The 16,070-nt window shown below is 42.4% G+C and overlaps 2 protein-coding genes across 2 annotated transcripts in view; both read right to left on the reverse strand.

The window, feature by feature from the left end:
- Positions 1 to 7,677, reverse strand: part of LOC125750244 (protein diaphanous homolog 1) — a 35,316-nt gene extending 27,639 nt beyond the window's left edge. Inside the window, exon 1 of the mRNA XM_049027729.1 lies at positions 6,982 to 7,677. Within this exon, the coding sequence (XP_048883686.1) occupies positions 6,982 to 7,080 (99 nt within the window). The 5' untranslated portion in view covers positions 7,081 to 7,677. The remainder of the gene's footprint in view (positions 1 to 6,981) is intronic.
- Positions 7,678 to 9,963: 2,286 nt separating this feature from the next.
- LOC125750698 (small integral membrane protein 32-like) lies at positions 9,964 to 11,921 on the reverse strand. The gene is made up of 2 exons (XM_049028901.1): positions 10,979 to 11,921; positions 9,964 to 10,777 (listed from the first exon to the last, which is right to left on the reverse strand). Exon 2 carries the CDS (start codon positions 10,746 to 10,748, stop codon positions 10,437 to 10,439), a length of 312 nt encoding a protein of 103 aa, XP_048884858.1. The 5' UTR covers positions 10,749 to 10,777; positions 10,979 to 11,921; the 3' UTR covers positions 9,964 to 10,436.
- Positions 11,922 to 16,070: the final 4,149 nt, after the last annotated feature.

Raw genomic sequence — 16,070 nt, forward strand, 5'->3', positions numbered from 1 at the left:
AACACCGCTTTGTGACTGCTGACACTCGCAGCAACACCACCGACTTATCTGACATCGACTCTATTGGTAGATAATAAACTATAGCCAGATATATGAAATTACCAAAATAAGTTCCTTCTTTTGTTTTATAAATAACGCATTTACTCATGAAAATTCCACATATTGCTATGTGAAATCGTGCAGCCCTTCTCACCATCATGTGGAGGGCCTTCTTACACCAGAAATAGTCCAGAGGCCCCTGACCGTGTTATTGTGCCTCTACTCACAGTCTAAATGCTAAAAGGCTTTGAGCTCATGGACGGTCTAAGCATATGCAGCACTGACAAAAACATGGTAGGCTCCAGCTGCATAGACATTTCCAGCTGAACTCTGTGTGGGCCCTGGTGACCAGCCGCAAACAGCCAGCTGCACAGGTGAACATGCCCTCCAGTAACATAGGATGATACTCACCACATGCGACACTGGAAGGAGGCTTGTATAGGCAGTTCCTCTGGGTGACACCAGGAATACGAGCTGTATTCTCACATCAGTCTTGCCTGCTCTTCTTTACTGCAAGGCCTGTCAACTTCAGGACGAGCCATTTACACATGGGGGAGGCCAATAATGCAAGACACCTGACAAATCTGACAAATTCACTGCCCAATTTGAAGCTGAAGCACAAACCCACAAGTAGACCCTTCTCTCACTATTCTGATCCCATACAAAACTAGGCAGGTGAGAACAGGGAGGCTAAATAAGATTAACAGCTGTTAGATTAGACACAAGCCTGCATGGTTCCCACTCCACAGCCAAAGCAGTCTTGTGCTTTAGGGCTTACGCATGGCCTGTCATCACTGCCCTGGTGTAATAAAAACAGCAGAAGGCACAACCAAGCATAGCTTGGCTTCTCCTGCAAACAGTAAACCAGCTGAGTGTAGGGCAGTTTTTTTTGGCTTACTTGGGGACGGGGACAGACAAACCACTGCATGAAAAGCCAGCATGGAGTGGCCTGTACGAGGCCCTTCCCAGGCAGATTAGGACTAGACAGAGTCCAAGACAAAAAAAAAAAAACGTAGCTAAAGCACCTTAGTAAACAAGGGGTGTGGCTAGGGGGTAACTAGGTCAGGCCTACAGAATAGGCTGCGGCCTCAGGTCACCTCAAGCAACAAGTCATCCTCCCCCATAAGTTTATATCAGCCTGAACGAGTATCTAACAGAAATCATAAGCTAACCTTGGAATAACACTCTCAACAGAAGTTAGCACTTTACCAGATACCGAAACCAACAACTGCAACAAACCCTGGCAGGAAGCAAGGCTGCTAGCTGACAGTCACATGCTACAGACACGCCCAAAATGATGGCGGGAGCCAGTGTTATTTCCTGGTGCGGCCGAGAGCTGTATACAAGGGGGGGAGGAGTCAGTTCTGACAGCAGGAACATGCACGCATGCACATACGAGCCTGATACTGAACACTCCCACCTATGGCATGAAATTAGGTTCCAAAATCTGTCCATACTACATTCTTGACTTTTCCAGGAAGGAAATAAAAATGGACAACTTATTCATGCATTTAAGTACAACTGGAGTGTTACTGTGCTGCTCCGTCAGCTGAAGGACTTGACACTGTAAGCCACACTCCAAATTCCAAGCTTCATTCATTTGCTTGAACCACAGGACCCCCCCCGCCCCCCCATAACTTTGTGGGACCGGCAGCCTAATAGGTCACAAATGTATATCATGTCTAAGCCAATTTAGCGGCACATATTTCACAGACGCTATCAGATGGCTCCAAGGAAACTCCAAACCATTTAAGCAGGCAGAAAGTCCTGAAAATGCTCAGCCTTAAAAGGTGGAGTCAAGTGAACAGGATGACCATCAGGACAACACAGCAGTGGGTGGCTGGGGGGGGGGGTTGTCCTTTTTCAGCCTTTCAAGAGTCCCCAAAGGTACACTTGGGTTTCTAGCTGTCAGCATGGGGTTATTTTTATGATCTTTGAGGCTGAGGAAGTTTCAACTTAAAACAAAACACTTTGTTTTGGAGGGGTATGCGGGGGGGGGGGGGGGTATTCCTTTTCCAATGAACTTGTAGGTCAGAACATGGCAGCTGCAAATCCCAGGAGAAATTTGAGTTCCTGTTTAATTTTCTGTCATGATATCCAGACCAATCAATTTATTCGACTCCTAATTACTTTACACAGAAACAGTACCACAGTAATACCAAGAGCAAAGCCGAAAATATACAGTTCCATCCACTTTGACGTGTGGTATAACTTGCTTGGTGTTCATTTAGAAACAAACAAAGCAGACGTTCTGCAGCCTTTAACAAAGCTCCTGACTTTTGTATATTAGAGCAGCTTCTGACAGAAGCCTTTGCCAAGCTAATAAATAATAAATACTACTCTACTGCAGTGAATCCATCAATAAGTAAAACAAAATTACCATGACTTTTTGAGGAAAAGTTCATAATAATTAAGATGGTCATTAAAGAGAGATGAATCTGTGTAATGGGAGAAATGCTGCCTTTCTCTGACAATCACAGTTATAAACTGGTTTGCACCACCTCAAAACACAGTCACACTTTGTCACACCCCCACAGCTGAGACAGCAGCTCCAAGAGGCACTGAAGGTGAACACCATTCCCTGTAAGCAATATGTACTTCTCGTTGCTTAGCAACTATCAAGTGGGGGAGGTGTAAGGACATTGCTGGCCACCATTTGTCACCTGGATAAGTAAGAATACAGGCAGAGCAGGCAATTTTGTGACATGACCATAAATGCTCTGGCCACAGGGGACGGCTGCCCAGTGCTATACGCAGCAGGTGAGCATAGCACCATAGAGGTCATACATGTCGAGGGCGGTTTAAGGCAAACTAGGGGGCTTTTCCCCACCAAGACTAGGATTACTGATGGCACCTCTGACCCAAAGGACACTTCGTCTGACAAAGGGAGAGATTTCTTCATCTGCTAGTTAAATTCATACTCAAAAAAACAACATATTGTGCAGTTTTTTTTCCAGGCATATAACAAGAGGAAGCCAGATTCTGAGCTGTACAACACCATGCAAACGTCATGTTTCAAATGCATAAGTAGTGTATATGACTAAAACCCAAAAGGCAGGCTATTCAGTATCACAGATATAACAAGCTGCTGACACCCACAATCTCTTTGGTGCTGAGTCAAGCCTGTTTACTTACCATATACCCTGCAACACAGACACTACTACAAAGGCCGATTGAAAATGTGGGGACATATATTCAGCCAGCGGGCTGGAAGATTAAGCTGCATGCCACAGCAGATTAAAGGCTCCAGATTGGCCATGATATCAGGGCATTTTGGGGGTGGATGGTCCCGGTCACTGTTAGAATGCTGGAAAAACACATTCACGCGGAAAAGCTCAGCTAAACAGCACTGGCAACAAGACTCTCTTGCAATGGGCTCCTTATCAACAATGCCACCTGCTGCCTAGATGCAACAGCACATGGGAAAGAGGCTGGAAGATGCACCATAGACCATGAGCTCCCAGGTGATGCTGTGACCAGATCTGGGCCAATTTAATTGAAAATAACAACGTGAATTACAAAATCTTTGGTTTGGGGTGACAGCTGAAACATCTATTTGTGGTACCAGCATAGAAAAACAATAAAATAAATAGGTGTTTTTTTTTTCCTTTTTTACCATGTCCTTAGCAAACTGCCCCTTGAAAGTATGGTGCAGTCAGTCTGTGCTACAGGACCATAAACAAAGATGTTGATAAAACAGAGGACATGTCACAGATGAAGTCATGAGGACAAAGAGAGGAGCCAGAGCAAATTCATTACTTCATTAGGGTACTTATCAGATAAAAACCTGCAGCTCAAAGTGTAGAAGAGCAGCCGGACAGTGCAAACAGCCCTGGAACAGTTGCAAAAAAGCACAGTGGGGTCTAACTGCAAAGCAGAGCACAGCCACGGCCACACAAACTGTACTGGTGCAGAAAAAAATAACAGGGTAAAAATTCTGAATTACTAAATGTCATCAGTTTACTTGAACCCAGTGCTATGTTTTTCAACCATTCTCAGGCATGGTTTCATAGTAGTCTGGCACTGACCATCCCATTACCACAACCTCCAGGAAGGACTCTAAGCAGCAATGATTCAGCTCACATCATGTGACATGTGTGGCCAACCCCACAATCCCTGTGACAAAACCACGTGGCCCAGGCTGAGCTCTGGGGACCGCGCATCCTGGTGCGGCTGCCCGGAGAGCTACAGGATGCACCACGCTGCCGGGTTGTCATACCGACCATGCTGTTTTCTTGAAAACTCATTTCCTTCACACGCGAGCAGGTCTTGATACTCCTGCTTGAGTACTGCTCAGAGGAACGAGGGAGGGGCTTGGGGCAGGAAAGCAATATGACCAATGAAGAGCAATTAAAGCTTCTTGCCATCTGGTCTCACCACAAGCACACATCTGACCTACAGCTCACCCCTCAGAGGAGTGATACCAGGCAGAGCCAATAGCACAGGGGGAAAGCAAAGAAAGGAAAGATGTTACGTAGGTCTCATAACCCACAGAAGTGCTCAAACCAAATGTCAGATGACCAAGTCACCCTTGTGTCTACAGAATGTAACCTGAAGAGACAAGTTCACCCCAGCATAGAAAAGCATATGTACATACTTCCACCTTAAAAAAAGGATAATATCACCCTGCACTTAGGACCACAGAGTATCTTGTTTATAAGATCAACCACATTTACTTTTGACAGCATTAAACCAGAAACAGGCACATTAAACAGTGAAACATGGCAGCTGTGCTGATCAGGGAAGCAGGCAGTGCACGAGCAATCACACAGGCCACAAACAAGGGAAAATACAAGAAACACAGCCTGCTTGCCAAGCTGTGATCGGCGCCTTGTTTCCTGCCCCAACACTAAGAGTATCACCCAGCCTCTGCAGACCTGCGGTCATGGCTGCAACTACTTGTTTGGCAGGGCTTTCACTTCCCTTATGAAGCAGTCGCTGGTTTACCCGACAACCAATCCCTCAGAATGCAGTAAACCTGCTGACATACTGCATGGCCAATCAAAGGATGGGATAGGTGCAGACTTGCCCCAAAGCCAAAACTCAAACAGTCATAATCAAAAGGGACCAACTTGCTAGGAAATATTATCTTTATATTGACAGGGCAGCAGACAGCTGTTGTCAAAAATTAATAAAACTGAAATTTGCTGTTTTATTCCCAGGATGCAACTTGCCATTCCAGTCAAAAGCAAAGCATTTACCTTCTATTTGCTGCAGGTATACTCTCAAATATGAACACAATAAAAACAAAGCTGCTCTGGACAAAGGAATTGGTAAAGGAACAAATGTCAAATTACACAATAATAAAAAAAAACAAACATTTTTAAGAATATGAAAAGAGGAGACATTTGTTTGAGTTCATCATAACAGCATTGAAAACGCTAGTCACTAACGGAACCTCTAAATATATATATAAATAAAAATGCAGAGGATACATAGTAAGAATGTATGTTTACTCCAGAGATTGTCATGAAGGACAGTAAATATTGGATTCCACACCCAAGGCCTGCAAGTTAGAGTGGAGTAGATTTTGGGCTTTAGGAGCAGGTCTGCGAAGCACCTGAGTGTTTATGGTCAAAAGGAATTGAGATCAATACACTCAGCCTCCCTCCCAGTTGGGATTTTGTGAAAATCTAATCCTTTTACCTATCAGCAATACCCTTGTTTTCCCTCCAAATACACACATGGCCCAGCTGGAACGCAGACACTAGTAAAGCTCTAAAAAAGCAAGCCAGACAACTGACTAACAGAGCTTCATGAACAAACCTCATGACCCCAAAGACCCTTATGGTTGGGTGCGACTCACTTTTCCCAACGACACACAGCAACGGTCCTGCCACACACCATTTTTGTGCCAGAGCTTGCTTCAGTATAGACCTCTCGCTGCACATTACTGTGTGACCAACAAAGTCAGGGCACCAAGGCAGGGGTCACATAGCTTACAAACATCTCACGTGCTCCAAAAAAATTAGGCTAATCAGCAACCCCCCCAGACAGACAGACAGACAGACACACACACAGAGATATATTGAGGGGGTTCTGTGGTGAGACCTAATCATCCCGTCTACGTCACTCACGTTACGGCACAGTAACAGGAGATTCATCCAAAGGAAGAATATGCTGTTGGTCCTGCAGAATATCAATTTTCAACCACACGTTAAAGTTGCATCGATCTTCTCAGTTTGTCACACATGGTCATTTCCCCGTGACAGAAAAGGGCGCGATGATGTCACACCCGTGCATTCTAGACATCAGGAAATGTGCGAGTCATCTACACATGCTGGCACACGGTGAACATGAAATGATCTGTCTGACGGCCATTGCTTCAATAGCATGGCTTTTCTCACAGTGATAGGCATCAGCAGTTGTGTTTCCACTTTTAAAATATTGTTCAAATAAAAATGTACAGCTTCACTATTGTCAACGTTTGATGACACAGAAAATACCAAGACGTCTAAAAGCTGCAATATTCAGAAGGAGAACGTTACATCCATTCATTAAACTCTATTTCTGTCCTTTTATACAGTCGCTAATTTTGCTATTTGATTTAGTCGGTTTGCATACTAACCTTAGCACATCAGATTTTAGCATAAATAGAGAGGGGTTTAAAGGGTTAAATGGCGACTCTAGGCAACACTAAACAACGCATGCTGGAGTCGCTTATTGCAACAGCGCGCAGCGCTCGAACTTCCTCTTCGGAAATCTTACGGAGCACTAATCATTTTGCTCGGCCTCCTGTTTGATTTGTACCGTCAGTTTCATTTTAAAGCCGGCAAAACAAGCTGTGACAGCAGTGGTGATCGTGATTACAAGAAAGGGCATGGGACACGCCGAACGCACATTGCCGCTTAGTTATACTGACCGAAGCGGCAGAGCCTCGCTCGTTTCGAGAACAATCCCGCAGCAGTGTTCCGTTTAAAAACTGTAAATAGCACTACTTACGAATTTCTTTTTCACGTCGCCTTCTTCGATGTTTTTCTTAGACTTCTTCTCTTTGCCGCTTTTAACCATAGGCGCAGAGGCTGAGTTCCCCGAGTCCATCTTCTGGCCGGTTACTTTAGCCAAAAACAAAGTCCAACTTTCCACTGATAAACTTGTCCAAAAACAGGGTGAGACAAACTGTTTTTTTTTCCAAGTCTTTGTGCTCGGTAAACAACACAAAAACTGCTCCTCCGAGGCCTCGGCTAACCCAATCGGTCAGAGTAGGTCCCCCGTCTTCTCTACCCGGTCCGAAAAAGGGAGGGAAATTTAAAATGAGCCCCCCAAAAACTTACTTACGGTATCCGCTCCTTGCTTCTCAAACACGGCAAATATGTCCCAAGCGTCACGCAACACCGCAGACTTCACAATTAAAGCACTGTCAGCGCCTGGTTAGTATCCACCTCACGAGTATGAACACTTATCGCTGTACCATGACTCACTAAGCGGCTGTCCGAGTTACTGCCCACTAATACCAAGGTTAACGGGTTAGTTTTTCTGTCCACGGCGTCCGTAACTCCTTCTTTTCGACTTTCATGACCATGGTCTCTTTAATTCGGCTCCCATAGTTGCGGCCGACCAGCTTTTTTACCCTGTTTACGGGTCTCGAAGGCAGCTTCCTGTCTTGGGCAGGTTAGTGCGGGGGGAGGGGCCGAGCGCGAGGGCTTCACCTGAAAGCAGGAAGCAGCGCGCGGCAGCCCCGCGCGTGAGGGAGTAAAGCAGGGGCAGGGCAGATACTTGGGGGGGGCGAGCAAGGACAAAGCAGGGACGCCGGCCTCAGAGAAGGGGCAAAGCAGGTACACGCACAGAAGCGGCAAGGATTCACAGGAAACGCAGTTTTGGTATAACTTTTCAAAACTATTGTTATGTACCAGTTATTGTGAAACTTTTTTCAGCCACCTAGAAAATGGTCTTAGTTTGGGAAGCGATCATGTATCCTGTTGTATCCAAGTGTGTTATGTGTCGTTTAGGCAGGATCCCTCAGCTTTGCTGTTTCTTTCAGCTCTGTCTGTCAATGGCAAGATTATTTTTATCCGAAGTGTCAAAGCAAAATCCAACTAACTAATAGCTCCCCCCGGTGACTACTTTGAGAAAAACTCGCCTGTCTATTGATCACTAAACGCGTCTACGTCTGCATGATGGCATTTAATGTAATGGAATAGCAATCACATTCGTTTACTTAAATTATGCCTCGAGATATTTTCGCAAATTAATTATGATTAAAATGCATGCTGTAAGCATTACTATGAGCGACTTTGACTGCCAGAAGCGCTATGCAAATCTTATGCGAAAAAAATTCACGTCAGTTGTCTTTACACTTTACTGCACGGGTTCTCACTGGATCCTTGGATGGAATTCAGGAGCTTCGTAAAGTTGGATGGTGAAAAAAATATTTTTATTTTCACTGACTTCTAACAGAAATGAAGAATTTCATACAATTGTGAATAGTTCCTTGTTCTTTTTAGCATAAAACATCTCATTGGTGTTAGCAGTTTTGTTTTTTTTTCTCACTTTTTTTGATGGCCGTTTCCATTTTTTTTTGCAGATGCTATCAATACGGCCGTGTCGGTCCGCGAAAGAGATTTGAGAACACCTGCTTTACATCATTTGTCATACATTTGTCAGATGTTTTCTGTAAGACATTCCTGACTTGTAACTAACCATATTTTTTTTTATTACTGCATTACTACTATTTAATAGCCTATTGTCACCATTTTTAACACCACTCAATGCTGTTCCCTTTGATAGCTCCGAATGCTTTCTTTACATTATGTAGAAAATTCTATAGGTTTTACTTGTTCCCCTATCGCAAAATTTCAGCAGTCACTGTATTGTCGGATTCCCAGCTCCCTTTTGATTTCAATTGTAGCTGCTCCCTAATATGGATGTAAGCACACTGTTCTCAAGAGCCTGAGTCATGAGAAGTGTGTGTTTGTGGGACTGGTCTGAAAGTTAATCTGCAGAATTGGCCTGCTTCTCTACCAATGCTTTTCTACAGCAATTGGCCAAACCACACAATAACAGCTTGGCATTAAATAATAAAATTTCAGGTTTTATTGTCCTTATTGAGACATTCCCTGCAGTGCAGGAAGATCCAGCTCAAGGAGAACCTCTGCTCTTCTAAAGGTTAGTCATCGGGGCATACTCACCAATGAAAAGAATCGGTTAAATGTAAAAAAAAATAAAAAAAAAAAAAGATTACGACTTTTATGGAAAAGAAGAAAAAAAAGGTGTGTTCTGTAAAGACCGACTAACGAAGAAGCAAATCATCGGCATGTGCTGAACCTGACGGCCTCTTTGAATATTGGTTGATGGCAATCCCCTGTGATAGATCAGATAGGGCATCGTTCACCATTTTAAGTAGTTAAATGAATTCCTCATGCTTGTAAAATGTAGTGAAATTATAGTGTCAGGCTGGGCATGATTCTGTTTCAGATCCATCAAAATAGCCTTATCGTTTCTGCATCCAGAGAATGGTAATACATCACATAAAGTAGGCGTGTTAGTCGTGCTTTTTAAAAACAAAGCAGAAAGACCTACCAGTTTTTATCCTGCGCAACTGCCAATTTAAACATTATGTTTTGTCTCTTGATGGCAACTTAATTGGAGTACAGTGCCCAAAACCAAAACAGTTTACCATCTTAAGTAAAGATTTCTTTGAGATGATGTTTTTCTGTGTTGTGACACTTAGTCCAAACATTTTGGCAGTTCCTTGTCCTTTTTAACATGTGTTACATGTGACTGGGATGCACTGAGAACTGGACGTCAGAGTTCTCTCATTTGAACTCTACTGGCACCTCCACAATTCTTCTGGACCCCCAAGGAGACGACACCTTGCTAACTAATGCCCAGCTCTGATATTAATAATAATGATATTCTTATTGATCACATCCAAAGGTAGAAATCAAAGCACATTATATACACCCAGAATTCATTCATGCTACATCTTAAATATTTTATTAACATATGAAGTGTAAGTATTAACAACACATTCCACAACCCTGACCATGTTAAGCAGCTAGAAGTTGGATGGGTTAACAATGCAACTATAGAGCTCTTGGGTAATTTCTGGAACCCGGAATTTCACTGCTTTGTCTTTTGCAAACTGTTTTATGGTAATATTGTATTTCTGCCAATGTTGTATCCTAATGCCATTAATTAGGCCTTCGTATAGTTCTTTGTCCCTGACATACATATTACTGAGTAATGTTATTATTACATAGTAATAGAAAAGGCATACAAACTGATGAGCAATACAGTCAGTAAAATTAGTAAACAAATATTCCATGATAGAACAAAGACACAATAATATTCAACCAGTGTTTTTTCAGCATGCAGTCCGGCGCCATATAGAAAATAAAATACATTCCACAGATAGGGAGAGTCCACAGGCCGTTCGTCAGAAGCCAAAGTTCAGGTCACTTATAAGAGCTCCGTGCCTCCCTTAGCGATCTGTCGTAGGGCATCGACGCGAAGAACGAACCCCTCAACTGGCAGTTTATATAAAACACAATTAACAGTACCAGCAAAAACAGAAGCAGGAAAATGACTATGTAGGTGGCTAAATCCGGTTTACTCAGCTCCCCTTCACGCAGTTCCCTGCCCGTGGGCTTCAGCAGCGCCGCAACGCTCACGGGTCCATGCGAGATATTTAGGGGCGGCGCGTTGGTCTGGACAGTCAGATCAAAGCCCGTAGAGGCAGTGGAGTTCAGCAATATTTGCCTCAACATTTCCTTCCTCGATTTGGGTCAATGATCAACTGAAACAAAAGCAATCATTTGAGCATTTTATATAAACGTAGATAAATAACCAAGTTTGAGAATTACATGTCATGATATACATTTTTAAACAGCAAATGTGGTTCATATAACGCATAATTAAAACAAATATATGAATAAAATATAAACAATTTTATGAGCTTTCATAGTACCACGTCAGATTATATGATCTCATTACTCACTTCAGGAACGTTGCTCAAAGCTCAGGTGAGGTTGAGAAGGTGGACGGCAGCGTCTGCATTCCTTAACCGCCCCAAACAAGCACGCCATCCAGTAAGGAAATGTCCATTGCAAACGAGGCTTGTAGTTGGTTATTTTCCAATAAATTAGGATTTTTCACACCGAGCAAAATGTAGTCCCTTGAACGTGACGTGCTGCTACTTCAGATTTCCATCGGCAACTTGATTTTAAAATCATGTCCTCGCAATGAAATCCATGTATATTATCGGTGGATTTATTGTCTCTGCGACTAAAAGTCAACATTAAAGTTGCAAACGTCTACGGAAATAATTCACTTAAAAAGCACTGAGCATCATCTGGTCATTTACTTTTTCAGAAAACGTTAACGGTGCACTAAAATAATGCATTCCTCAGTGTCGTCCTTCTTATATTGTTCTAGAATTATAATACACATGGTGAAAATACTGTCGTTCGCAACGCCGATTGTGTTTCTTTTAAAGTACTTCCATACGTTGCAGTACGTCCTCAGCTGAAATCTGGTGGGAGGCTGCTTTGCAACAATTGGAAGTCCTTCATTTAGAAAGGAGGAAAAAAAACCAGACGAAGGACACTAACGTGAATGCCGGTTTCGACTCCTCCTCGTCTTAATGTATTTTTATCAACAGCCGATATGGCTTAGAACTAAACGCTTCATAGTGTCCGAAGAAATCAGTAGAGCGCAGCCGCTAAAGAGAATCCATATGTCTAAAGCCCCGGGTTGTCGTTCACCAAAAAAAAAATCATAATTCTGTAAAGGTACCGATGACAAACAGAAAATGGTTTTCGGCGCTCCGAGACAGACGAAAGAGGACGCGTGAAAAACGGCGATGCCTTTTCTAAACGGCCTGTCTTATTGCAAACAAAGTGACTGAAACAGTTTCAGGTTAGTGCAGAATGCCATGGAGCGCGAGGGGGTTGGGGGAATTAAAAGAGGTGGACCTGTGGCCCTCGATTAAAGGGGCAGCTGTCTGACTGCCCCAGTCGGCGCAAACCGTTCCAGTTTTCATTAAATGTAAGCAAATGTAGCGCCCCTCATAAACTTCCCACCCCTACATTTAAACTTAACTTCTAGGTTTAAAAACCTGTGACCATCAGATATGAGTGATACGAAACAATAGCAAATTTAGCTCTACACATTACACACCTGAAAAATGAACAGTATGTTTATGCAGGCATGGCCCTACAGAGAAACACAATACTGAAAAATAATGGTGCTGAAAGCAATGCAAAAAAAAAAAAACATTTTTAAAATTAAAAATAAGAATAAAGACTAATATATATATTTTCTAATTACTGTTTTTTTCAATATGTACTGTGCATACTTTCAACAAGTCAGAATTTTGATTTTACAGTAGAAAACCATGAAATGATAAGACACCATGAATATTTCAGAAGTGAAGCATTTCTTTTATGTACTTTTGCATATTCACCCAACAATAACTGTCCTATACATTTCTCTGAGATATGATATTTGGAATGATATGACTGAAGAATTGACTACAGATTTGACTAAAATATTTGGACTAGCTCTGTGCAATCTTGTAATCATACTGTAAAGCCATTTTACTATCTAGATAAATAGCATCACGCTGCGTACTTTGGCACCAATGGGTGATCTTTTTATTGAAATGTTCCATGTATTTAAAATATGACAGTTATCTTCAAAGGGGAATTAGGGACCTCTGTGTATCTGCCAAAGCTTAAAGTCAGTTGATTAGATCAGAAGCACACAACTCTTACTTTTTACTGCTTTTTTTTAAATCTGGATTTATTTTTGTCAGAATTTGTTTCTCTCCAAAATGAGCCATCAGGCAGTAGTGCTTTGAGACCTGTTCCCAGAGATGCCAAAACTTTTCCCTGTAGTTTAATTCCCCATAAAGCGTCCACAGTAAAATGGCAAATATATGAAAATCATATTTGTGTGAGGCATTTCTGACACCTGAACATACTTGTGACAATTCGTAAACAATCAGTGTGAGAGCTGCTTGCAAACTGGCACCGAATCCTCCTGTCACAGCAGAACATAAAAGGTCCCCCTGGCCAGATTTCCATGGCTCCAAAACATATCTGGGTAATTGGGTGGGAAAGGCGATTAGAGAAGCTTCTTTACAACGCCTCCATGTGCGGCCCCCTCTCCATAAGACCGACCCAGTTTCCACTGCATATCTGCCTGAGGAATGCAGGTAGTACAGTGCTTAGAACGGCATCTATATCCTGAAGGTTTCCTGCTTAATTCTAGCCTTCTGTTTTACTACGGAAAATGTCATCGACCTGGACTGATTCAGCATAATATCCAGCTGAAAGCTTTCAGGTGCTTCGTATGAAAGGTTCAGCACAGGAAACTGCATCCTAAAAATTCCACTAACTTCTCTGGTCCTGGTTAATCGGGGCTGACTGTACATTTTCAGAGACCCTAGGCAAAGCTTTACTTGGGAGCCCCCCCTAACCAGGAAAATTGATGTTCATTTCTCATCTTCTGCAAGGCGGGCGATTCAGGGACACGAGGTAACTGCTTACTCTTCCTCTATGCTAGGGCTGGCCCTGTGGTTGACACTACATGGATAGTGAGGGTAGTCTCATTGTTATTGCCTGTCTTTGATTATTCTGTCTTGACCTGTCTTATCCAGTGGCAGGGAATTAGTGTCTAGCACTATGATAAGGGTTGGTCCTGCACCCCTGTCACTGTCATGGACATGACAGGAGAAAAGCTTTCGTATTTCAGCTCCAGCCTAGGAAAAGGAAATCCAGGAGATGGATCTGCTATGAATTGGATGTCTCAGGGATTCCGTGCAATTAGTACTCCCCTTGTGGGACAGGTAGTGTGGCACAGTGCAGGAGAGGCATAGGGTGGCAGATACACTGGGATTCCCCCTGGTGGTTGTGATAGGTTCCATCCTCTAGTGTCCTTTTATTAATGTAGAGGCACATCTACAAATGGAGTCCTTAACCTACCCCAATAGCCTGTTCCCTATTTTAATTGCCTGACTGGCTAGGCATAGGCTACACCTTCTGCCCTACATGGGTTCACAGTGTGCAGATTGCACACTTACAAGCTTCAATAATCATCACTAACAGCTTTTTGCCCTTGGAAATACAATATTATCATATCATATCAACGCTGGGCATGGACCTATTTTCATCATAACAGAAAAATTAATAATGAAAGCAACAGGAAGGTCTGTTTACTTGCTGTCTGAGTCATTGAGTTGATGTGTGTCATACACCTACATCATGGCACCTTCTAGTGCCAGTAAAATGAGAACGCGGGGATTGTGGCCAATTCGCTGAGGTGCAGGCAGCCTGGGGACGCATGGGCGATAGCTGGAGCAGCCTCTCAATTCAGCAAACAAATGAAATGCCATGCCAGAAACGTCAATGCATTCCCTGTCATGCGTTCATATTTCTGCATTGTTAAATGGCCTTTCATCAGGTGTTTTACATGGTGCACTGCTCACATTAATTGAAAGAGGAACAGATTTAACAGCAATTAAGCATCAACAGAAGAGCTTTTCTGTCTGGAGAAAACCCAGTTAAGAAATTCTGCACAAATGTTTTGGAAAACACTATATATTTATACATATATTTCTTCTTTCATGTACCTTTTAACAGCATCATATCTTGAAGTTGAATAAGAACAGCATTGCTTCATGTTCAAAATATAATTTTAGCCATAATTACCTTTTTGTGCCTTGAGTCTAGTCTACTTTTTTTGCACATGTCAGTGTTATATTTCTATGGAGCCACAAAGGCAAATGCAAGATAACTGCACACTGTTCTCTAGGTAGTCTGTTAAAGACAATGTTCTGCCTTCATTTGCAATACTTTGATGAATTGCTTGGTTTTCATTTTTAGTCACATCAGCAACATGAGACTAACAAGGCAAACAGGAGCACCAAATATAATCTGTACAGGCAGTCAAAATTATGATTTATGAAGAAGCAGTTTAGTTCTTGTATCTTTAAGATTTGACCTATGACGCCTTTTCAGAAACAGGAGCTGACCAGACAGAAGTGGTGGGTAAAAGCTATGAGAATGCCGGTGGGCACCAGCTCCTACTCCACCTCAGCATCCATGTGGAGCGTTTGCTCTTTCCCAGACAGGTAATCTCTCCTAGGCTGAAAGATACAGCAGCGACGAAATAATAGTCATGAATTGACAAAGTTGCTGGGACAGTGTTAATCTCCCCAGGGTCAAAATACATCCATTTGCCATCTCCAAAAATCTACCAGGTAACCATGGTAGCTCCAGGGATTTTTAAGATGTTTTGTCTGGCTTCAGTGTGCTGGTTGGTTGGTCTGGGTTGGGCCTTTTTACAACAGGGATCTGTGCAGGTTGATGAACGATAATGATACCAATCAAACCACAGAATATGACTGGCTGATGGATCGACCCACCTCCAAAATCACCTTACCACTTATCGCTCTTTGCAGGGTTTTACTTCTATTACATTTAGAATCTGAATCTTAAAGGCTTTTATTATTTTTGATTTGTTTATTGTTTAGTGGCTCTGTGACAAATACAGATCTCCCACAATATACCTTAAAATAATACTGAGAGCTTCCAGCTACTAAATTTAAAAATGCGAGGAATTACTCAGGCAGGTTCAAACAGGGTTTGAAATACTGCAGAAGAACTATTTGCATGACCGCCATAGGATTTGATTAAATATGAAAAGACAAGCTGTGAATTTCTATACCTTTTGCTGGGCTATTAGAATGGTAGGTACAGCTGGAAATTTTGTGCACTGGGAAAACGGAGCATCCCTGTGCTTTGACAGGAGCAGTTATATTTGAAAAAATAAATAACATGAGAATATTTTTTGAGAATATTTTATTTTGAGGGAGCACAATCCTTATGTTGTGGGAATGGCATCACTTGATCAGGTATCATTATCAAGAGATGACAAAACGTTCTGTCAAGATAAGGAAATTGTTTCCCTAATATGTTGAAGTGGCATCTCTAGATTTCAAAACTTCCTCTAAAAATGATTTAAGATGTTCCTCAAGACATCACATCATCTTGGCGAAATAAGTGGTCCATTTCACTTTATTTCTG

Source organism: Brienomyrus brachyistius, chromosome 10 (assembly GCF_023856365.1).
Source record: "Brienomyrus brachyistius isolate T26 chromosome 10, BBRACH_0.4, whole genome shotgun sequence".
Taxonomy (NCBI): domain Eukaryota; kingdom Metazoa; phylum Chordata; class Actinopteri; order Osteoglossiformes; family Mormyridae; genus Brienomyrus; species Brienomyrus brachyistius.